Source organism: Hemitrygon akajei, chromosome 23 (genome assembly GCF_048418815.1).
Source record: "Hemitrygon akajei chromosome 23, sHemAka1.3, whole genome shotgun sequence".
In the NCBI taxonomy this organism is placed as follows: Eukaryota; Metazoa; Chordata; class Chondrichthyes; order Myliobatiformes; family Dasyatidae; genus Hemitrygon; species Hemitrygon akajei.
In genome coordinates, this window is record NC_133146.1 from 17,001,031 (window position 1) to 17,020,634 (window position 19,604).

The 19,604-nt window shown below is 49.7% G+C and overlaps 1 protein-coding gene across 1 annotated transcript in view; it reads right to left on the reverse strand.

Moving 5' to 3' along the window:
• Positions 1-2,236: 2,236 nt before the first annotated feature.
• pyroxd2 (pyridine nucleotide-disulphide oxidoreductase domain 2) overlaps positions 2,237-19,604 on the reverse strand; it is a 70,436-nt gene continuing 53,068 nt past the window's right edge. The window contains exons 11-16 of the mRNA XM_073027044.1: positions 15,524-15,596; positions 11,365-11,521; positions 8,551-8,705; positions 7,347-7,453; positions 4,671-4,791; positions 2,237-2,751 (exon numbers count right to left, since the gene is read on the reverse strand). Coding sequence (XP_072883145.1) covers positions 2,669-2,751; positions 4,671-4,791; positions 7,347-7,453; positions 8,551-8,705; positions 11,365-11,521; positions 15,524-15,596 — 696 coding nt within the window. The 3' untranslated portion in view covers positions 2,237-2,668. The remainder of the gene's footprint in view (positions 2,752-4,670; positions 4,792-7,346; positions 7,454-8,550; positions 8,706-11,364; positions 11,522-15,523; positions 15,597-19,604) is intronic.

The window sequence follows — 19,604 nt, forward strand, 5'->3', positions numbered from 1 at the left end:
GATCCTAGACTCCCCCACTATAGGAAACATCCACTCCACGTCCACTCTATCTGATCCTAGACTCCTCCACTATAGGAAACGTCCTCTCCACATCCACTCTGTATCCTCTGGTCCTAGACTCCTCCACTATAGGAAACATCCTTTCCACATCCACTCTATCTGTGCCTTCTGGTCCTAGACTCCCCCACTATAGGAAACATCCTCTCCACATCCACTCTATCTGTGCCCTCTGGTCCTAGACTCCCCCACTATAGGAAACGTCCTCTCCACATCCACTCTATCTGTGCCCTCTGGTCCTAGACTCCCCCACTATAGGAAACGTCCTCTCCACATCCACTCTATCTGTGCCCTCTGATCCTAGACTCACTCACCATAGGACCCATCCTCTCCACATCCACTCTGTGTCCTCTGGTCCTAGACTCCTCCACTATAGGAAACATCCTTTCCACATCCACTCTATCTGTGCCTTCTGGTCCTAGACTCCCCCACTATAGGAAACATCCTCTCCATATCCACTCTATCTGTGCCCTCTGGTCCTAGACTCCCCCACTATAGGAAACATCCTCTCCACATCCACTCTATCTGTGCCCTCTGGTCCTAGACTCCCCCACTATAGGGAACATCCTCTCCACATCCACTCTATCTGTGTCCTCTGGTCCTAGACTCCCCCACTATAGGAAACATCCTCTCCACGTCCACTCTATCTAGGCCTTTCAATAATCAATAATTTTCAATGAGATCTCACTCATTTCTTCTAAACTCTAGTGAGTACAGGCCCAAGCCATCAAATACTCTTCATACATTAATCCTTTCCATGAATCCTTCTCATGAACCTCTTCTAGAGCCTCTCTAATGCCAACACATCTTTTCTTAGATGAGCGGCTCAAAATGCTCCAAGTTTGGTCTGGCCAATGACTTACAAAGCCTCAGCATTACACCCTTGCTCTTATATTCTAGTCCTCTCGAAATGAATGCTAACGTTGCATTTGCCTTCCTCACCACCGACTCAGTCTGCAAGGTAACCTTCAGGGAACCCTGCACAAGGACTCCCACGTCTCTTTGCATTTTCACCCCCTTTAGAAAACCGTTTACACATTTATTCCTTCTACTGAAGTGCACGACCGTACATACACTTCTTTACACTATATTACGTAGGTCACTTCTTTGCACTTTCCCCAGAACTAAGTCAATCAGCAGACTCACTGATTCCTCAACACTACCTACCCCTCCACCTACCTTTGCCTACAAAGTCATCCAAATCATTGGCATATAATGTGAAAAGAAGCAATCCCAATACCAGCTCCTGCGGAGCACTGCCCGTCACCGGCAGCCAACCCGAATAGGCCCCCTTTATTCCTACTCTCTCCCTCTTGCCAGTCAGCCAGTCTTGTATCCAAACTGTCCCCCATCCTCATCACATTCTACAGGGGTTGTATCGAGAGCATCCTGAGCAGCTGCATCACTGCCTGGTTCGGAAATTGCACCATCTCGGATCGCAAGACCCTGCAGCGGATAGTGAGGTCAGCTGAGAAGATCATCGGGGTCTCTCTTCCCGCCATTACGGACATTTACACTACACGCTGCATCTGCAAAGCAAACAACATTATGATGGACCCCACGCACCCCTCATACAAACTCTTCTCCCTCCTGCCATCTGGGAAAAGGCACCAAAGAATTCGGGCTCTCATGACCAGACTATGTAACAGTTTCTTCCCCCAAGCCATCAGACTCCTCAATACCCAGAGCCTGGACTGACACCTTACTGTCCTATTGTCCTGTTTATTATTTATTGTAATGCCTGCACTGTTTTGTGCACTTTATGCAGTCCTGAGTATGTTTGTAGTCTAGTGTAGTTTTTGTGCTGTTTTACGTTGTTCAATCTAGTTTTTGTATTGTTTCATGGAGCACCATGGTCCTGAAAAACATTGTCTCGTTTTTACTGTGTACTGTACCAGCAGTTATGGTCGAAATGACAATAAAAAGTGACTTGACTTGACTATAAATGGACACAACTCCACCATGGACGGTCTCAAGCCCGGCTGCGAAAGGAGGAGGTCAGCAACGCTGTCCCATAAATAACAGTGCTACAGAAATGCCAACAGAAGCTGGAAGGACCTCATCCCCAGGAGAGGAAAGATAGGTTACACCTGGGGACTATTTGAAATCTGGTGAGTGGCCAGCACCTCAGTAGGAGGTGAGGTACCAAGAAGATGAACAGACAGAAGCACCACAGTCAGGGATTTCCCAGTTTTATTGGGAATTCTAATTATACCACCAAAAGTTTAGTTTTAATTTGGAGCTTTTATCAATTAGGGCAGCGTAACAGGATGTGTTTATCCACCGGCAGTCCTGTTCAAAGGCATACACTTGTCATGTGCAGGTCTCGGGGCGGGGGGGGGGGGGAATGCGGTCCATAGCAGGAGGGTGGGGGCGGGTTAAAAAGAGGCCACAGAAAGAAGCCCTCAAGGGAGGAACAAACTTGTAGGATTGGCTTGAAAGTGCTGGTACAGACTTGATGGCTCGAATGGACTCCCCCGGTGCGATCATATCCTGTGAGTGCCTGTTAAATTACATAAAGTGCTTCCCGATTCCCGATTCAACAGTGATTCCTGTGCGTGTGAGAGCCCGTGAGTCCGGGAGGGGAGCGGCGAGCCGGCGTCCCCGAGGGTCAGCGGGACCACCGTGACCTCCTCAGGTCGGACAGAACAACGTGGGCTGCGTTACGACCGGCCGATCCCATGACACCACCACCTGGCACCAGAGAGAGAGAGAGAGAGAGGGCTGTCAGTTGCCAATCATGGAACAGGAGGCCCTGACCGTCACTGTGTCGCCTGGGCATACAGCGGGCGGGGGTTGGAGACCCTCACACAGGAAAGACAGTCAGACCTCCTAAAGAGACAGTCAGCATTCTGAATGCAACCAAGTCAGAAACAGCACAGGGATTCTGCAGATGCTGGAACTCACACAAATTGCTGGAGGAACTCCACAGGGCTGTGGGGACTGAGTGGGGCATGGAACTGATTGGGTCTGTATTAGGAGCTGGCACCAACTAGATGGGCTGAGTGGCGGTCTTGTAACAACTCCTCTGCAGATGTTGGAAATCTGGCAGAAGGTCGTGGATCTACGTCACCACATCCCATGTCCACAAACCCCCCCACCACATCTCCTCTTCACCTCCCCCCCACTCTGTCTCAGGGACCCTGGTTCAATACTGATCGCCAGTGCTGTCTGTGTGGAGTTTGCATGTTCTCCCTGTGACCGCTTGGATTTGCCCCAGATGCCCTGGCTTCCTCCCACATCCCAAAGACGTCAGGTGTTTGTGAGTTAATTGGCTGCCATTAATTTCACTCCCCCTCTCCCCCAGACCCATGTGTGCGGGTCAGGAACAGAACCTGGGAGTGGAGGAGGATGTAAGAGGGAAAAATGGGATTAGTGTGGGTGGGTGGCTGGTGGTCAGCATGGAGAGGATGGGCCAAAGGGCCTGTTTCCCTGCCGGAAGACCTACCGATCCTCCCTCACCTCTCCACCAGAACACCCGATATCAACCCTCCATCAACTCTTTCATCGCTTCCTCCTCCCCTCCACCTTCACTCTCTCTCCATTGACCCTCTACCCCTGCCCCCTGCCCTCACTGACCCTCCCTCCACCAAGCTGGTTGGAGGGGGGGGAGTGCAACACGGTAGCACGGCGGTCAGCAATGCCAGCTATTCAGGTTTAATTGCCGCTGCTGTCTGTAAGGAGTTTGCAGGTTCTCCCCTTGCTGCATGGGTTAGTAAGCTGTGTTGGTGTCAGAAGCGCGGTGACTCTTGTGCAGTGCTCCCAGAACATCCTCGGACTGTGTTAGTCATCGACACAAGACGATTCATTTCACTGTACGTTTCAGTGTGATAAATAACACTAATCTTATCTCAGATTCCAAATCTCAGGTGCCTGGATGTCAATATCTCTGAGGATCTAACCTAGGCCCAACATATCGATGCAGCTACAAAGACGGCAAGACAGTGGCTATATTTCACTAAGAGTTGGAGAAGATTTGGTTTGTCTCCGAAAACACTCGAAAATTTCTACAGTTGTACTGTGGAGAGCATTCTAACTGGCTGCATCTCTGTCTATTATGGGGGAAGGGGGCTACTGCACAGGATCGAAATGAGCTGCAGAGTTGTAAACTTAGCCAGCTCCACTCTGGGCACTAGCTGCCATAGTATCCAGGACATCTTCAAGGGGCGATGCCTCAAAAAGGCGGCGTCCGTCATTAGGAGCCTCCATCACCCAGGTCATGCCTTGTTCTCATTGCTACCATCAGGAGGGAGGTACAGAAGCCTGAAGGCACGCAGTCAATGATTCAGGAACAGCTTCTTGCCCTCTGCCATCTGGTTTCTGAATGGACATTGAACCTATGAACACTACAACACTATTTTTTAACATTTCTATTGTTTGCATTACCTACTTAATTTAACTATTATATACGTTTACTGTAATTGATGTTTTTTCTCTATTATCATGTATTGCGCCGTGCTGCTGTCACAAAGATGACAAATTTCACAACATATGCTGGCGATGTTAAACCTGATTCTGATTCTAACTTGCTGTCCCTCCAGCCCTGTCCAACACTTCTGGCTGTTGCCTCGCCCCGGGAACCCCAGGGTGCATATTTCCCAAGCGGCTCTTACCTGGGTGAGCTCCGCTCCCGCACAGGTACAGGCCCTTGACGGGCGACCTGTATCCCGAATTCAGGGCCGAGGGGCGTGCCAGGTATAGGCGGTCAAGCGTCATCGCCCCGTGGAAGATGTTCTGCAAAGACCAACGCACAATTTGCCTGCGGTTACTCCGCGTGATGCCAGACCAGGTGGGAAGATGTGGTGAGTGCAGAGGGAACAGAAGAAATACACAGGTAACCCTCCCCCAGATATCTGTCCTTGTGTCTGCTCAATATTCAGCCAAGCTCAACCTCAGAAGCCAAAAATACCCACAAACTGCTAGGGAAACTCAGTGAGTCAGGCAGCATCTGTGAGGGCAAAGCCATGGTGAATATTTTAACGCTGACCATTGACCATCTCTTTGACTCCACAGATGTTGCCTGACCCACTGACTTTCCCAGCTCCTTATTGTTTCGTATCAGTTGGGCAGAAGGTAGAATAGACTGAAAGACGTCCCAGGGATTTAGCGGTCGTACAGAAACCCAGGTCTATTAAATAAAGAACACTTTCATGCTCCCGGGCCAGACTGAAAAGGTTGTGGTGTCAGGGTTGGAGGTGCAGGACAGGCTGGTGTTCAGTTTGCTGATCAGCAAGGTTTACTTGTCTCTGCGCTGAACTGACGCTGCAGCCCGCGGCTGACAGGCTCCTGGGCCTGCTGCAGCCCGCGGCTGACAGGCTCCTGGGCCTGCTGCAGCCCGCGGCTGACAGGCTCCTGGGTCTGCTGCAGCCCGCGGCTGACAGGCTCCTGGGCCTGCTGCAGCCCGCGGCTGACAGGCTCCTGGGCCTGCTGCAGCCTCGTGGCTGACAGGCTCCTGGGCCTGCTGCAGCCCGCGGCTGACAGGCTCCTGGGCCTGCTGCAGCCTCGTGGCTGACAGGCTCCTGGGCCTGCTGCAGCCCGCGGCTGACAGGCTCCGGGGCCTGCTGCAGCCCGCGGCTGACAGGCTCCTGGGCCTGCTGCAGCCTCGTGGCTGACAGGCTCCTGGGCCTGCTGCAGCCCGCGGCTGACAGGCTCCGGGGCCTGCTGCAGCCCGCGGCTGACAGGCTCCTGGGCCTGCTGCAGCCCGCGGCTGACAGGCTCCTGGGCCTGCTGCAGCCCGCGGCTGACAGGCTCCTGGGCCTGCTGCAGCCCGCGGCTGACAGGCTCCTGGGCCTGCTGCAGCCCGCGGCTGACAGGCTCCTGGGCCTGCTGCAGCCTCGTGGCTGTGAACTCACTTTCACAAACTTCAGTTCTGAGTGTAATTTGTTTACTTTTTATTGTTTGCGCAATTCGTTCTTGTTTCGCACATTTGGTGCTGGACGGCCATTGTTAATGGATTTTATTGGGTTTCTTTACTGGCTGCCCGCAAGAACACAGATCTGAAGGTTGCACATAGTACTTCGGTAATAAATGTGCTTTGGACTTTAACGGACACGTTTACGTCCACTTGAGAGGATAAATATTTCACCGGTAAGGAGGTATTCCTTCCCCTGTATTTCTGCACTGAGGTTAGTGCAGCTGGATCTGAACCCTCACCAGGAGAGGAGTTGCTTGGTGAACCTCCTGCTACACCTATCCCAGCTGGAACGAATGGAAAGAGCGTTCCTGCGTAACTATTCCCAGTCTGAAGCCTGGGAGCATGAAAATGTTCTTTATTTTAATAGACCTGCTAAATCCCTGGGACATCCCGAAACACTTCTCAACCAATGGTGCTCACCATGAAACACGGCTATGGGTGTGGATAGGAAAATGACCCGTCAGCACATAGGAAGATCCCACACCTGAGACGCGCGCCGTTAACACACGTGCCAAGGAGGAGGAGAGGCTGGAGAGATCTAGAACCACGCCCCCCCCCGAACTTTTTAACCCCGTCAATGAGGTCGAGAGAGTTGAGAGGTTCAGGAGGTCGAGAGCTTCAGGCTCCTAGGAGTTAGCATCACCAATACACTGTGCTGGTCCAACCAAGTAGATGCACAGCCAAGACAGCTCCCCATAACTCCACTTCCTCAGGAGGCTAAGGAAATTTGGCAGGTCCCCATCGACCCTCACCAATTTTTATTGATGCCCTGAGTGGTGAATGCGTCAACACTTGCTACAGCAACTGCTCTGCCCATGACTGCAAGAACCCACAGAGAGATGTGGACACAGCCTTGCATGTCACAAAAGCCATGGACTCTATATATCTCACTGCCAACATAACCAAAGACCCAACCCACACCAGACATCTCTCTTCTCCCTTCTCCCATCAGGTAGAAGACACAAAAGCCAAAGGCATGTAGCACCAGGCTCAAGGACAGCTTTTATCCCACTGTTATCAGACAGTGACTGGATCCCCAGTTTGATGAGGTGGACTCTTGCCCTGACAACCTAGCTCATCACGGCCTTGCACCTTATTGTCTACCTGCACTGCACTTCCTCTGTAACACTTCATTCTGCATTCTGCTGTGGTTTTACCTTCTCTTGCCTGCCTGCACTGATGAGATTAAATCTGTATGGATGGACTGCATGACGAAGTTTTTCACTGAACCCCGGTACATGTGACAACTACAAACCAATTTACCAATGCCCCCAGAAGAAATATAATCCCTCCAAAAGTGTCAGCACCTGCTTTATTTTCAGCATTGGACTGGTAATTTCAGGTGAGCTTGGTCACAGAACTAGTTAGTACTTACCCCACCTGTCAAACCAAACACCTTCTCCAGATCTGGAGGTGTCAGGATGTCACGTCCGATCACTGAACTCTTAAACCCCGGAGCGTACTGCTCAATGCAGTCAAACACTGGGAAGAGAGAGGAATGGAAGTCGCTTACTTCTCTAAGGAGGGCAGGTCAGATTTACCAGATTGACCTTGCCCACTGTCTGGAATGCATCCCCTCTTTGACTTGACCACCCAGTGATATTCAAGTGGATGCAACCTGGAATTCATTTGTGGAAAGGACAAGGTCCCAGCCCCTTCGTCTGCTTCAGGACACTCCCAATGTAGTACATCACAGGCCCTTTGGCCCGAGACGTCCATGCCAACCAAGACACCCCTCTAAGCTAGTCCCAGTTGGCCCATCTCCCTCTAAACCAGGGATTCCCAATCTTTCTTTATGCCATGGACCAATACCATTAAGCGTGGCCAAGCGGTTAAGGTGGTCGTCTAGTTATCTGAAGGTCACTAGTTCGAGCCTTGACTGAGGCACGCGTGTGTGTCCTCGAGCAAGGCACTTAACCACACATTGCTCTGCGACGACACCGGTGCCAAGCTGTGTGGGTCCTAATGCCCTTCCCTTGGACAACATTGGTGGCGTGGAGAGGGGAGACTTGCAGCTTGGGCAACTGCCAGTGTCCCATTTTTTAAAAAAAACCTGGAAACTTTCCAAGGCACAAATACATGGTCTGTCGAAACTAATGGAGGCCTACACACACACCATTAAGCAAGGGGTCCATGGACCCCAGGTTGGGAACCCCTGCTCTAAACCTTTCCTATCCATGTCTTTACAAGGCTGTCAATGTACCTGCCCACCAACTGCTTCCTCTGGCAGCTCATTCCATATAGAAAGAAATTTCTCCTCATGCAAGTCAGTGATAATAATCTGATTCTGATTCTAACAGCCAGACGACCAGATTGCCTTTGGGAGGAATCCGGAGCACCCAGCAGACACTGGGGCACCGGGAGAACATACAAACTCCACACAGACAGCACCGGTGGTCTCTGGGTCTCTGGCGCTGTGGGGCAGCAGCTCTGTCCACTGTGGCACTCCGGGTCCGCATGCAGTTTGGTTCGATTGAAGTCGAGAGCACCAAGCTTTGGAAGCGATATTCAGTGCACGCCCTTTACCGCATCACCTCTTTGGGGACCTCCTTTCCTTTCACTTGGGGTGTGTGGTTTACCTCGGTCAGCATAGAGGTTCTTCTGCTCCTCGTCCCACTCCTTTCCCCCTTGGAGATGGTAGGGAGTGTACTGGGTGAAGATGGAGAGCACGTGGCAGCCCGGTGGAGCAAGGGTTGAATCCAGAACTGAGGGGATACATAACTCAATCATCGGCCTGGTGGGCAGAAAGCAAACAAGAAATTCATCGGTAAATGGAAAGCCGAAACTGCAAACGCTAGATACCTGAAATAAAAGCTGCCTGAGTCAGAAGACACAGGAGCAGAATTGGGCCTTCTCCGCCATTCCATCAGGGCTGATTTATTCTCCCTTCCATTTTCCCATTCTCCTGCCTTCTCCCCGTAACCTTTGACGCCCTTACTAATCAAGAACCTATCAACTGCCACTTTTAATATACCCAAAGGTCTGGCCTCCACAGTTGTCTGTGGCAATGAATTCCACAGATTCACCACCCTCTGGCCATGGGGATGAATGCACACAGTTTCTGCCCCAGGGAAGGGGAGTGACAAACTAAAGGTCACAGGTTCAACGTGAGGGGGGCAGGATTAAAAAGGGACCTCCCCCCCACCCAAGGGGCAACATCTTCATACAGAGCGTGATCTCCTTATGGAGCAGGCTGCCGTAGGAAGCGGTGAAGGCAGCTGCAGACTCTCGAATGAATTTCTAGTCTGATACGATAGACTCTTGGCCTCGCAATCTACCTCGTGATGACCTTGTACCTTATTGTCACCTCCACCGCACTTTTTCCCGTAGTTTTTACACTTTATTCTCCTTTGTTGCTGCTTTAGCTTACTCAACGCACTGTGTAATGATTGGGTCTGTATAAACAGTACGTAGGACAATCTCAGTACATGTGACAATAATAAGCCGATTAATTACCGGTAACAGCATTTCAGAGACACTTGGAGAAGTCCATGAATTGAAAAGGTTACAAGGGTTCCTACCCTGGAGTCCATGGACCCTTCAGTTAAGGGCATAAAAAAGGTTGGGAACCCCTGGTTTAGAGGGATATGGGTGAAACTCAGGCAAATGGGGCTAGATTAGATGGACAGATTGGTCAGCATGGGCCATTTTGACTGAAGGGCCTGTTCCTGACCTGTATCACTCTGTAATTTTAACACTCAGTAGGTCAAACACCTTCCCTGCTTCTCTCCCCACAGATGATGCCTGACCAGCCAAGTGTCTCTAGCATTCTCTGATTTTATTTCCGAATTCCAACGTGCAGAGTTCTCTTTGAACAATGGGTCAGTAATGTCTTCGGGGGAAGTGCAGAGGCCAGTTTCTGCACAGCAGGAAGGTGCAGTGTTACCTTCATTTGCCCCTTCCACTGTTTCTAAACCATCTGTCTGTGCGTCCTATAAAGCTTATCGAGTAACACGGGTTACAACCCGGGTTTGATTCCGCCGCTACCTGTAAGGAGTTTGTACGTTCACCCCATGGCATCACGAGTTTCCTCTGGTTTCCTCCCACATTCCAAAGTCAGACAGGTTAGGGTTAATAAGTTGTGAGCATGCAATGTTGGTACAGGACAGATGGTGACACTGCAGAACATCCTTGGACTGTGTGGTCCGTTGACGCGAACAACATATTTTACTGCATGTTTCAATATTTTGATGTCACATAAATAAAGCTGATCCTACTTTCTAACTCAAGGAATAATATTTGACTCGGTCTCCCCCACCCATCACCCCTGGTACCACGTATCACCCGTCTCCACAGCGCCACCTCCAGGACATGGGAGTCAGAGACCAAAACCACTTCCCCACCTCAGATACTTCATCTTCTTGTAAACGTGCCCCATGATCTCACCCCTCGCAGCCTCTGTGACCTCCTCCAGCCCAGAGATCTGTGTGATCTCTGATCAAGGCTAGCCTTTATCCCTCGGACTGCCATGTCTTAGCTCGGGAATTTCCACCCTTGCAGCCCATCCAACATCTGCTGCCCCTCTCTTAGTTAAAATTTTTTTTTATTAAAACCCATTGGTCAGGACATCTGGCACGAAGGCTCTCATAAATTTTCATCTGATAATGTCATAGAGCCGTACAGCATGGAAAAGGCCCTTCAGCCCAATTCATCTATGCGAACTGACCTAGCTGGTCCCAGTTGCCCAAGGTTGCTCCATATCCCACTATCCATCTATCTCTAATTCAGCTTCAGGTGTAGTGACATACTGGCCATTCAGCCCATCAGGTATGTTCCAACATTCCATCATGATTTATTACCCCTCTCAACCCCACTCTCCTGCCTTCTCGAAACATACAGTGGAATGCATCAATTGCGGTAAAAACCAACACACTGCTGGGGGCAGCCCACAAGTGTTGCCACACATTCCAGCACCAACATAGTATACCATCATGTTCGGCACAGCAACAGCAGCAAAACAAGCCCTTTAACGACCCTCCCATACACAAACAGGCCTCCAGCCCCAGCACATCACCTCTGAGCCTCCAGACCTTGACCACAGACTCTCAAACTCATCGACCTGCAACAGCTGTATGTGTCTTTTCAAAGTTGCTAATGTACCCGCCTCAACCACTTCCTCTGGCAACTTGTTCCATAATATGGATTACCTTCCGGGTTAAAAAAAAATACCCTTCACGTCCCTATCAGGACGTGCCCCTCTCTCCTCATCCCCTCGAGCTCTTGATTCTCGAGCCCTGGGGAAAAGAGATGTGGAAAATGCGCTCGCTGTGTTGGAGGTGCTACTGAGATGCAAGTTGTTGTGGTGAGTCTGATCCCCTGGGCCCCAGTTTATGGAGAAAGTTGTGGGGGGTGGTGGATCTAAAACGAAGAACAGCCAGCCCTTTGGGACGCACTTCATGGAAGGAAGCCCTCGGTAAGCCTCGTCGTACGCCTCCGTGATGTAGGCCGTGTCCTCACAGTTCAGGTGGATGGTGCCAGCCAAGTAGCGGGCAGGGGGCACCCCATCAGTCTTGGGCACTGCCAGGAATCCTGGCAACCGATCCACGGCAACTGGTAACGGAGAGAAACAATGTTTTAGTGCTTCTCCTCTGCACCACTCTGATCAGAGTCAGGTTTGTTAACAACGACGTGTGTCGTGAAATTTGTTGTTTTGTGGCAATGGTAAAGTCCAAGACATTAAAAAACTACTATAAATTACAATAAGAGAAAATACACATACATACAGTATTATTTATAATAAATGAGGAGTGCAAACAGTGAGGCAGTGTTGCTAGGTTTCATGGATGTAAAAAGTTACTGTAAATTACACTAATAACATAATGTATAAAAGTAAATAAATAGTGCAAAATATTGAGGTAGTGTTCACGGACCTTTCAAAAATCTAATGATGGAGGAAAGGAAGCTGTTGCTAAAATGCTGAGTGTGGGTCTTTGGGCTCTTGTACTTCTGCCCTGATAGTAGTGATGAGAGGAGGGTATGTCCAGATGCTGATGCCTCCCTCTTGTGACACTACCTCTTGCAGATGTCCAGTCAGAGTGTGGCACTCAGCTCCTCCCTCTTTGAGGTGCCTCGAAATGATTTGGACCTACAGGGAGGATCTAGCGAAGAGTGGGCCCTTGGTTGGCTGTGAGGAGGGAAGCTTTAGGCTTCAGGAAGACACAAGCGGGCTATTCATTTGGGCAGCTGCGTGACAAATGGTGTTTGATACAGAGAAGCGCTGGGTCGTGCAGTTGGGGGAGTGCAACGAAGCAAGAGTCAGCGTGGATAATGATCCCAGAGATGAAAAGGTTAACGTATGAGGAGCGTCTGATGGCTCTGGGCCTGTACTGAGGAGGGATCCCATTAAAATCTATCGAATATTGAAAGGCCTAGACCAGGGGTGTCAAACTCATTTTAGGTCACGGGCCGGATTGAGCAAAATGCAGCTTCATGCGGGCCAGATCAGTCGGACGCGTGCGAACGCAGCTTTTGTTGCCTCCGTTTTTTCAGCCTGCTCTCATGTGTCTCAGTCTCTGCTATAACTACAAAGTGTTTCACTTTACAAATTCCGTTTCTTATGAAGAAGACTGCCGAATAAACACTAAAAACCCTGAAAACCTGGTACCTGAATAAACTCAGCATTAGCCATATCATACGCCATAGGCGCTTCGATTACTGGGGCCAGCTTTAATAGTAATTAGATATTATCTCACGGGCCAAAGATAATTCCACCGCGGGCCGGATTTGGCCCGCGGGCCTTGAGTTTGACATATATGGCCTAGACGGAGTGGGCATGGAGAGGCTGCTTCTATAGTGCAAAAGTCTAGGACCAGACGGCACAGCCTCAGAATCAGGTTTAATATCACTGGCATATGTCATGAAATTTGTTGTTATGCAGCTGCAGTACATTGTTATTCGTAATAATAAAAACTGTAAACTTCAGATTATATATATAAATTAAATAAATAGTGCAAAAGGAGTTGTGAGGTAGTGTTCAGGGGCTTGATGTCCATTCAGAAATCGGATGGCAGAGGGGAAGAAGCTGTTCCTGAATCGTTGAGTGTGTGCCTTCAGGCTCCTGCACCTCCTCCCTGATGGTGGCAATGAGAAGGGGGCATGTCCTGGGTGATGGGGGTCCTTAATGACGGACGCCACCTTTTTGAGGCACCGCTCCCTAAGGATGTCCTGGATACTATGGAGGCTGGAGCCCATGATGGAGGTGACTGAGGTTCCAACTACCAGCAGTTTATCACGATTCTGTGCAGTGGACCCCCCTCCCCACACCAGGCAGTTAGATTGCCCTCCATGATACATCTGTGGACACCGATGTGAGTTTTTGACGACATACCAGATCTCCCCAAACTCCGAATGTAATATAACCGTCATTGTGCCTTTTTTTGTACCTGCATCAACATGTTGGGTATGGGAACCAACATACAGATCCTCAGAGATGTCGACACCCAGGAACTCGTACCCCTTCCACTTCTGATCCCTCTATGAGGACGGGTGTGTTTGCCCTCGTCCTGCCCTTCCTGAAGTCCACAGTCAATCAATACAAGGACATCTCTTTAGAACAGAGATGGGGAGGAATTTCTTTAGCCAGAGGGTGGTGAATCTGTGGAATTCATTGCCACAGACAGACATGGAGGCCAAGTCACTGGGAATATTTAAAGTGGAGATTGATAGTTTATTTTATTAGTCAGAGTATCAAAGGATGGGGGTGAAGGCAGGAGAACGGGGTTGAAAGGGAGAACAAACCAGCCATGATAGGGTGGCAGAGCAGACCCGATGGGCTGAATGGCCTAATTCTGATCCTGTGTCTTACGGACGTGGTGCAGTGAAGAACCCACATCTGTCCTGTTTGACTCCAACACTCTGATGTACAATCGACGGGAGGTTATCGAGTGGAGGAACAGAAAGGGGGACGCATCTACACATCCTCAAAGGTGAGTGGACAAGAGAATGTGGCGATTGGAAAGGTAAACTGGGTGCTTTATTAGCCGAGGCGTGGAATGGAGGTGTAGAGAGGCTACAGACTCCATAACATAAACACAAGAGATTCTACAGATGCTGGAGATCCAGAGCAACACACACAAAATGCTGGAGGAACTCAGCAGGCCAGGCAGCATCTATGGAGGGGAGAAAACGGTCCTCGCTTTGGGCCGAGACACTTTCGTCAGGACTCTTCCCTCAAAGCTTCCCTCCTCACTGCAAACCACAAAAATAAACCATCCATGATGGAATGATGGAGCAGACTCGATGGGCCAAATGGCCTAATTCTGCTCCTATGACTTATAATCTAACCAGAAACCAACTGAGCCTTTCTCTCTACGATGCTGCCTAACCCGTCTTGAAAGTTTGTTGTCTTTGGAACAGAGGAAAGTTTGTGGAGGTGCCTAAACTATGGGGTGGGGGGGGGGGGGCAGAGGAAATAGAAAGGACCTAATTCCCTTAGCAACCAGGTCAAAGAACAGGGCATAGATTCAAAGGAGCTGATCGAGGATTTAGAGGGAAGATGAGGAATAGTGTTTTCACCCAGAGTCTGATGGAGTCCACAACTCACTGACTGAAAAGAACAGGAAGAGCTCTGGGCTGCAGGGTGACAGACCCAGTGTGGGAAGAGGGGTTCTTAATTTCTAACTCGGAGAGGCAGATATGAACAGAATGGCCCTCCCTCGGCATCAGAAACTACTGCCATTCTGTTATTCAGTTCTGGTGTGGTGTCAGGGCAAAGGTCACTATTATTTACACTCTGGCCACCTGCTCGTTAATGTAAATGTCTAATCAGCCAATCATGTGGCAGCAACTCAATGCATTAAAGTATGCAGACGTGGTCAAGAGGCTCTGTTGTTGTTCAGAGCAAATACCAGAATGGGGGAAGAAAGTGTCTTTGACTATGGAATGTTTGAGGTGGTTTGAGTATCTCAGAAGCTGCCAATCTCCTGGGATTTTCACACACAACGTTCTCCAGAGTGTACAGAGAATAGTGTGAAGATTAAATAATATCCAGTGAGCAGCAGTTCTGTGGGCGAAAACACGTTGTTAATGGGAGAGGTCAGAGGAGAATGACCAGACCAGTTCAAGCTGTCAGGAAGGCAACAGTAACTCAAGTAACCACACGTTACAACAGTGGTGTGGAGAACAGCATCTGTGAACGCACAACATGTGGAACATTGAAGTGGATGGGCTCCAGCAGCAGAAGACCAGGAACATACGCTGAGTGGCCACTTTATTAGGTACAGGAGGTACGTAATAATGTAGCCATTGTCTCCAAATGTAAAATCCTCATCCTTCTCCTTAACCCTCTCCATGCTCTCCCTACCTTGGTGACCGCCATCAGCCCTACAAGCCGTTGACAGCTCTGTGGGCGTCCAAGTTGGACCAGCGGGCCATCTCACATTCCTTGGCTGATGGACTTGCTTTCAGCCGGTTGGCCCTAGAATCCACCCCCCCCCCAAAGCTCACCCCTCCATCATTGCACTAACAGTGGGTGAGTTTTGGGGAGGAGTCCGTGGGGCACCAGAGGTCGCTTCCCCCATATCGCGCTCCCTACCTCACGGAGGGCCAGCCTACCGTTGATCTTTGTCACTGGTGATGTATAGTCAATGGATGAAATTTCCTTAATGAACTCTTCGGGCATCGACTTCTGAAACAGATGGAGACCAAACCCAGGTTAAAGACTTGCATTTGCGTAACACCTTTCAGAGCCTCCGGTAAGGTCCCACAAACAGAAACATGGCAAGGGTTAGACAAATTGCTGTTACCAGACAAGAGATAAATATTGGTCCCAGGTAGGAGGGGAGAACTTCTCATTTCTCTTCAGACCAAGGAGACCATGCATTCAGCTACCAAAGCCCAGAGACCCCCATTTTCAATCCTGACGTCCAACGTTGTCTGTAAGGAACATGCACGTTCTCCCATTCACTATGTGGATTTCCCCCTCTGCTCTGATTCCTCCCACATCCCAACAACATGTGGGCCATTTGGTTAATTCCTCACTGTAAATTTTCCTTAATTTGTGGATTCTGAGGATATTTGGGAAAAAATTGATGGGGATTTAGTTGTGGGGCAGGGGGGCGGAAGCAGTCATCACCCTTCCATTTCTATACCTGTGTTTAATCATTATCCCACAGACCACCACACCACACCTTCGCACCGGAATTTCATCCCCCAAACCTCTGCTGACTCTCTCTTCAAAATAAAATATTATTGAAACCCATTGACTGAAGTACCTGACATTCGTTCATTTATCACATGCCCTGTCATTAGACGTGGGTGACCATGGTCTTTCCACGACCATGATTGCTCTTGGCAAGCTCTTCAACAGAAGTGGTTTGCCATTGCCTGCTGCTGGCCAGGGTCTTTTCAAGGTGAGTGAGCCCAGTCATTACCAATACTCCTCAGAGATTGTCTGCCTGGAGTCAGTGGTCGCATAACCAGGACTTGTGATCTGCACCGGTTGTCATACAAGTATTCACCACCTGCTCCCACGGCTTCACGTGACCCTGATCGGGGGGTGGGGGGGGGGGGTTGCTAAGCAGGTGCTACACCTTGCTCAAGGGTAGCGGAAGGAAGGAGCACCTTGTATCACCTTCGGTAGAGACGTATCTCCAACCCACCCACCCATCATCTGCCATTAAAGCCATCATTAATTTTTATTCGCTAACAGAGTCATACAGATCGGAAACAGGCCCTTCGGCCCAACTCATCCATGCCAACCAACATTCCTATCCAAATCTCCTCAAACCCCTAACGAAGTCGAGCCACTGATGTGCCTTCTTCATGATCGAATCAAAGTAGTGGATCCCCTGAGATGTTGACAATGAGATCAGGATCAGGTTTATCAGCACTGACATATGCCACGAGATTTGTTGTTTGGCAGCAGCACTACAGATCAATATCAAAGAAGTTATAATAAGAAACATACAAAATGGTTCAGTATGTGTGAAAAGTAAAGCACAACAGTGAGGTAGCGTTCGTGGACTGTTGAGAGATCCAACGGTGGAGGGGAAGAAGCTGTTTCTGAAATGTTGAGTGTGGATTATCAGACTCCTGTGCCACCTCCTTGATGGCAGTAATGAGAAGCAGACATGTCCTGGATGGTCAGGGTCCTTAGTGATGGATGCTGCCTTCTTGAAGCACCATCTCTTGAAGATGTCATTGACAGTGGTGAGGCGAGCGCCCGTGATGGAGCTGGCTGTATCGACGGCCCTCTGAAGCCTCCTGCCACCCTGTGCATTGGACCCTCCATATGATGCAAGCTATCAGGCCATTACTTCCCACAAGGCCAGACCCAACATCATGAATGGCAGTGCTGCTTCATTCCCAAAATGCGCTCAACCCCTTCTGTGCCCGCTTTGAAAGGGAGGATAAAACCACAGCTATGAGGATCCCTGCAGCACCCGGTGATCCTGCGATCTCTGTCTCAGAGACCGACGTCAGGCTGAGGGTGAACCTTTGCAAGGTGACAGACCCCGATGGAGTACCTGGTAAGGCTCTGAAAACTCGTGCCAACCAACTGTTCAAAGACATTTTCAATCTCTCACTGCTTCAAAAGGGCAACAATTAAACCAGTGCCCGAGAAGAGTAGTGTGAGCTGCCTTAACAACTATCATCCAGTAGCACTCACATCTACGGTGATGAAATGTTTTGAGAGGTTGGTCATGGCTAGAATGAACTCCTGCCTCAGCAAGGACCTGGACCCACTGCGATTTGCCTGTCACCACAACAGGTCAATGGCAGACGCAATCTCACTGGCTCTCCGTGCAGCCTCGGATCACCGGGACAATGCAAATACCTACGTCAGGATGCTGTTCATTGACCACAGCTCACCATTTAACACCATCATTCCCACAGTCCTGATCAAAAAGCTACAGAACCTGGGCCTCCGTACCTCCCTCGGCAACGGAATTCTTGACTTCCTAACTGGAAGACCACAATCCGTGCGGATTGGTTAATAACATCTCAACCTCGCCCACGATCGACACTGGCACGCCGCAGGATGTATGGCCGCTCTACCCTCTCTATACCCACGACTGTGCCGCTAGGCACAGCTCAAGTGCCAGCTATAAATCTGCTGATGATACAACCATTTTTAGCAGATGGAGACGAGAGCGCGTGCAGGAGCAACATACGTATCACAGCAACAACCTTTCACTCAGTGTCAGGAAGACCAAAGAGCTGATTGTGGACTTCAGAAAGAGTGAGACGAACAACACACACCAGTCCTCACCGAGAGATCAGAAGTGGAGAGGGGAAGCAATTTCAAGTTCCTGAGTGTTAGTATCTCTGAGGACCTAACCTGGTCTGAGCACATTGATGCAGCAATAAAGAAGGCAAGACAGTGGCTATATTTCATTAGGAGTTAGAGGAGATTTGGAATGTCAACTAAAAACACTTGAAAATTTCTACGGATGTACCGTGGAGAGCATTCTGACAGGTTGCATCAGCGTCTGGGGTTGCTACTGCACAGGATCGATGTACACTGCAGAGAGTTGTAAAATTAGTCAGCTCCATCATGGGCACTAGCCTCCATAGTATCCAGGACATCTTCAAGGAGCGATGCCTCAAAAAGGTGGCGCCCACCTTTAAGGACCCCCATCACCCAGGACATGTCTTGTTCTCATTGTTACCATCAGGGAGGAGATACAGAAGCCTGAAGGCACACACTCAACGATTCAGGAACAGCTTCTTTCCCTCTGTCATTCGATTTCTGAATGGATATTGAGCCCATGAACACTACCTCACTACTGTTTATTTCTGTTTTTGCACTACTTACTTAACTACTTAATACACTTGCTGTAATTTACAGTTTTTCTTCTATATTATATAATCCATTGTGTTGCTGCCATAAGGTTAACAAATTTCATGACATATGCTGGTGATATTAAACGTGATTCTGAATCAGAGTACTCTACACAGTACAGCTGCAGAAACTTGCTAGACCGGTGACTGATACTGGCATCGACATGATGGGCTGAAGGGTCATTCACCATGCTGTATCTCCCTTCAGCAGAACTTGGATTTGAGAGACTGGCTGATTGTGCAGCACTCCCCCTGTACTGGAAATGGAGGCCTACAGCTGGGATAACAGTAGGTCCAAAAAACATACAAAAATCCAGAATAGAGTAACTCCCCCGCAAACCATTGTATCACTGGATGTCATTGGGTGTTCCTGAGGGAGACTCAGCCCCTTGCTAGTGAGATCTACGCCCCCCTCCCACATCTCACTGGTGTGGAGTCAAGGAAGGAGAGGGCCACTCCCCCATCTCAATAGTAGGAGAGGGACATTTCCTGTCTCATGTGTTGAGTCAAGGAAGAGGGACATTTCCCCACCTCACTGGTGTGGTGTTAAGGAGGGAGAGGGGCATTTCCCCATCTCACTGGTGTGGTGTTAAGGAGGGAGAGGGACATTTCCCCACCTCAGTGGTGTGGTGTTAAGGAGGGAGAGGGACACTACCCCATCTCACTGGTGTGGTGTTAAGGAGGGAGAGGGACATTCCCCCACCTCACTGGTGTGGTGTTAAGGAGGGAGAGGGACACTACCCCACCTCACTGGTGTGGTGTTAAGGAGGGAGAGGGACATTCCCCCACCTCAGTGGTGTGGTGTTAAGGAGGGAGAGGGGCATTTCCCCACCTCAGTGGTGTGGTGTTA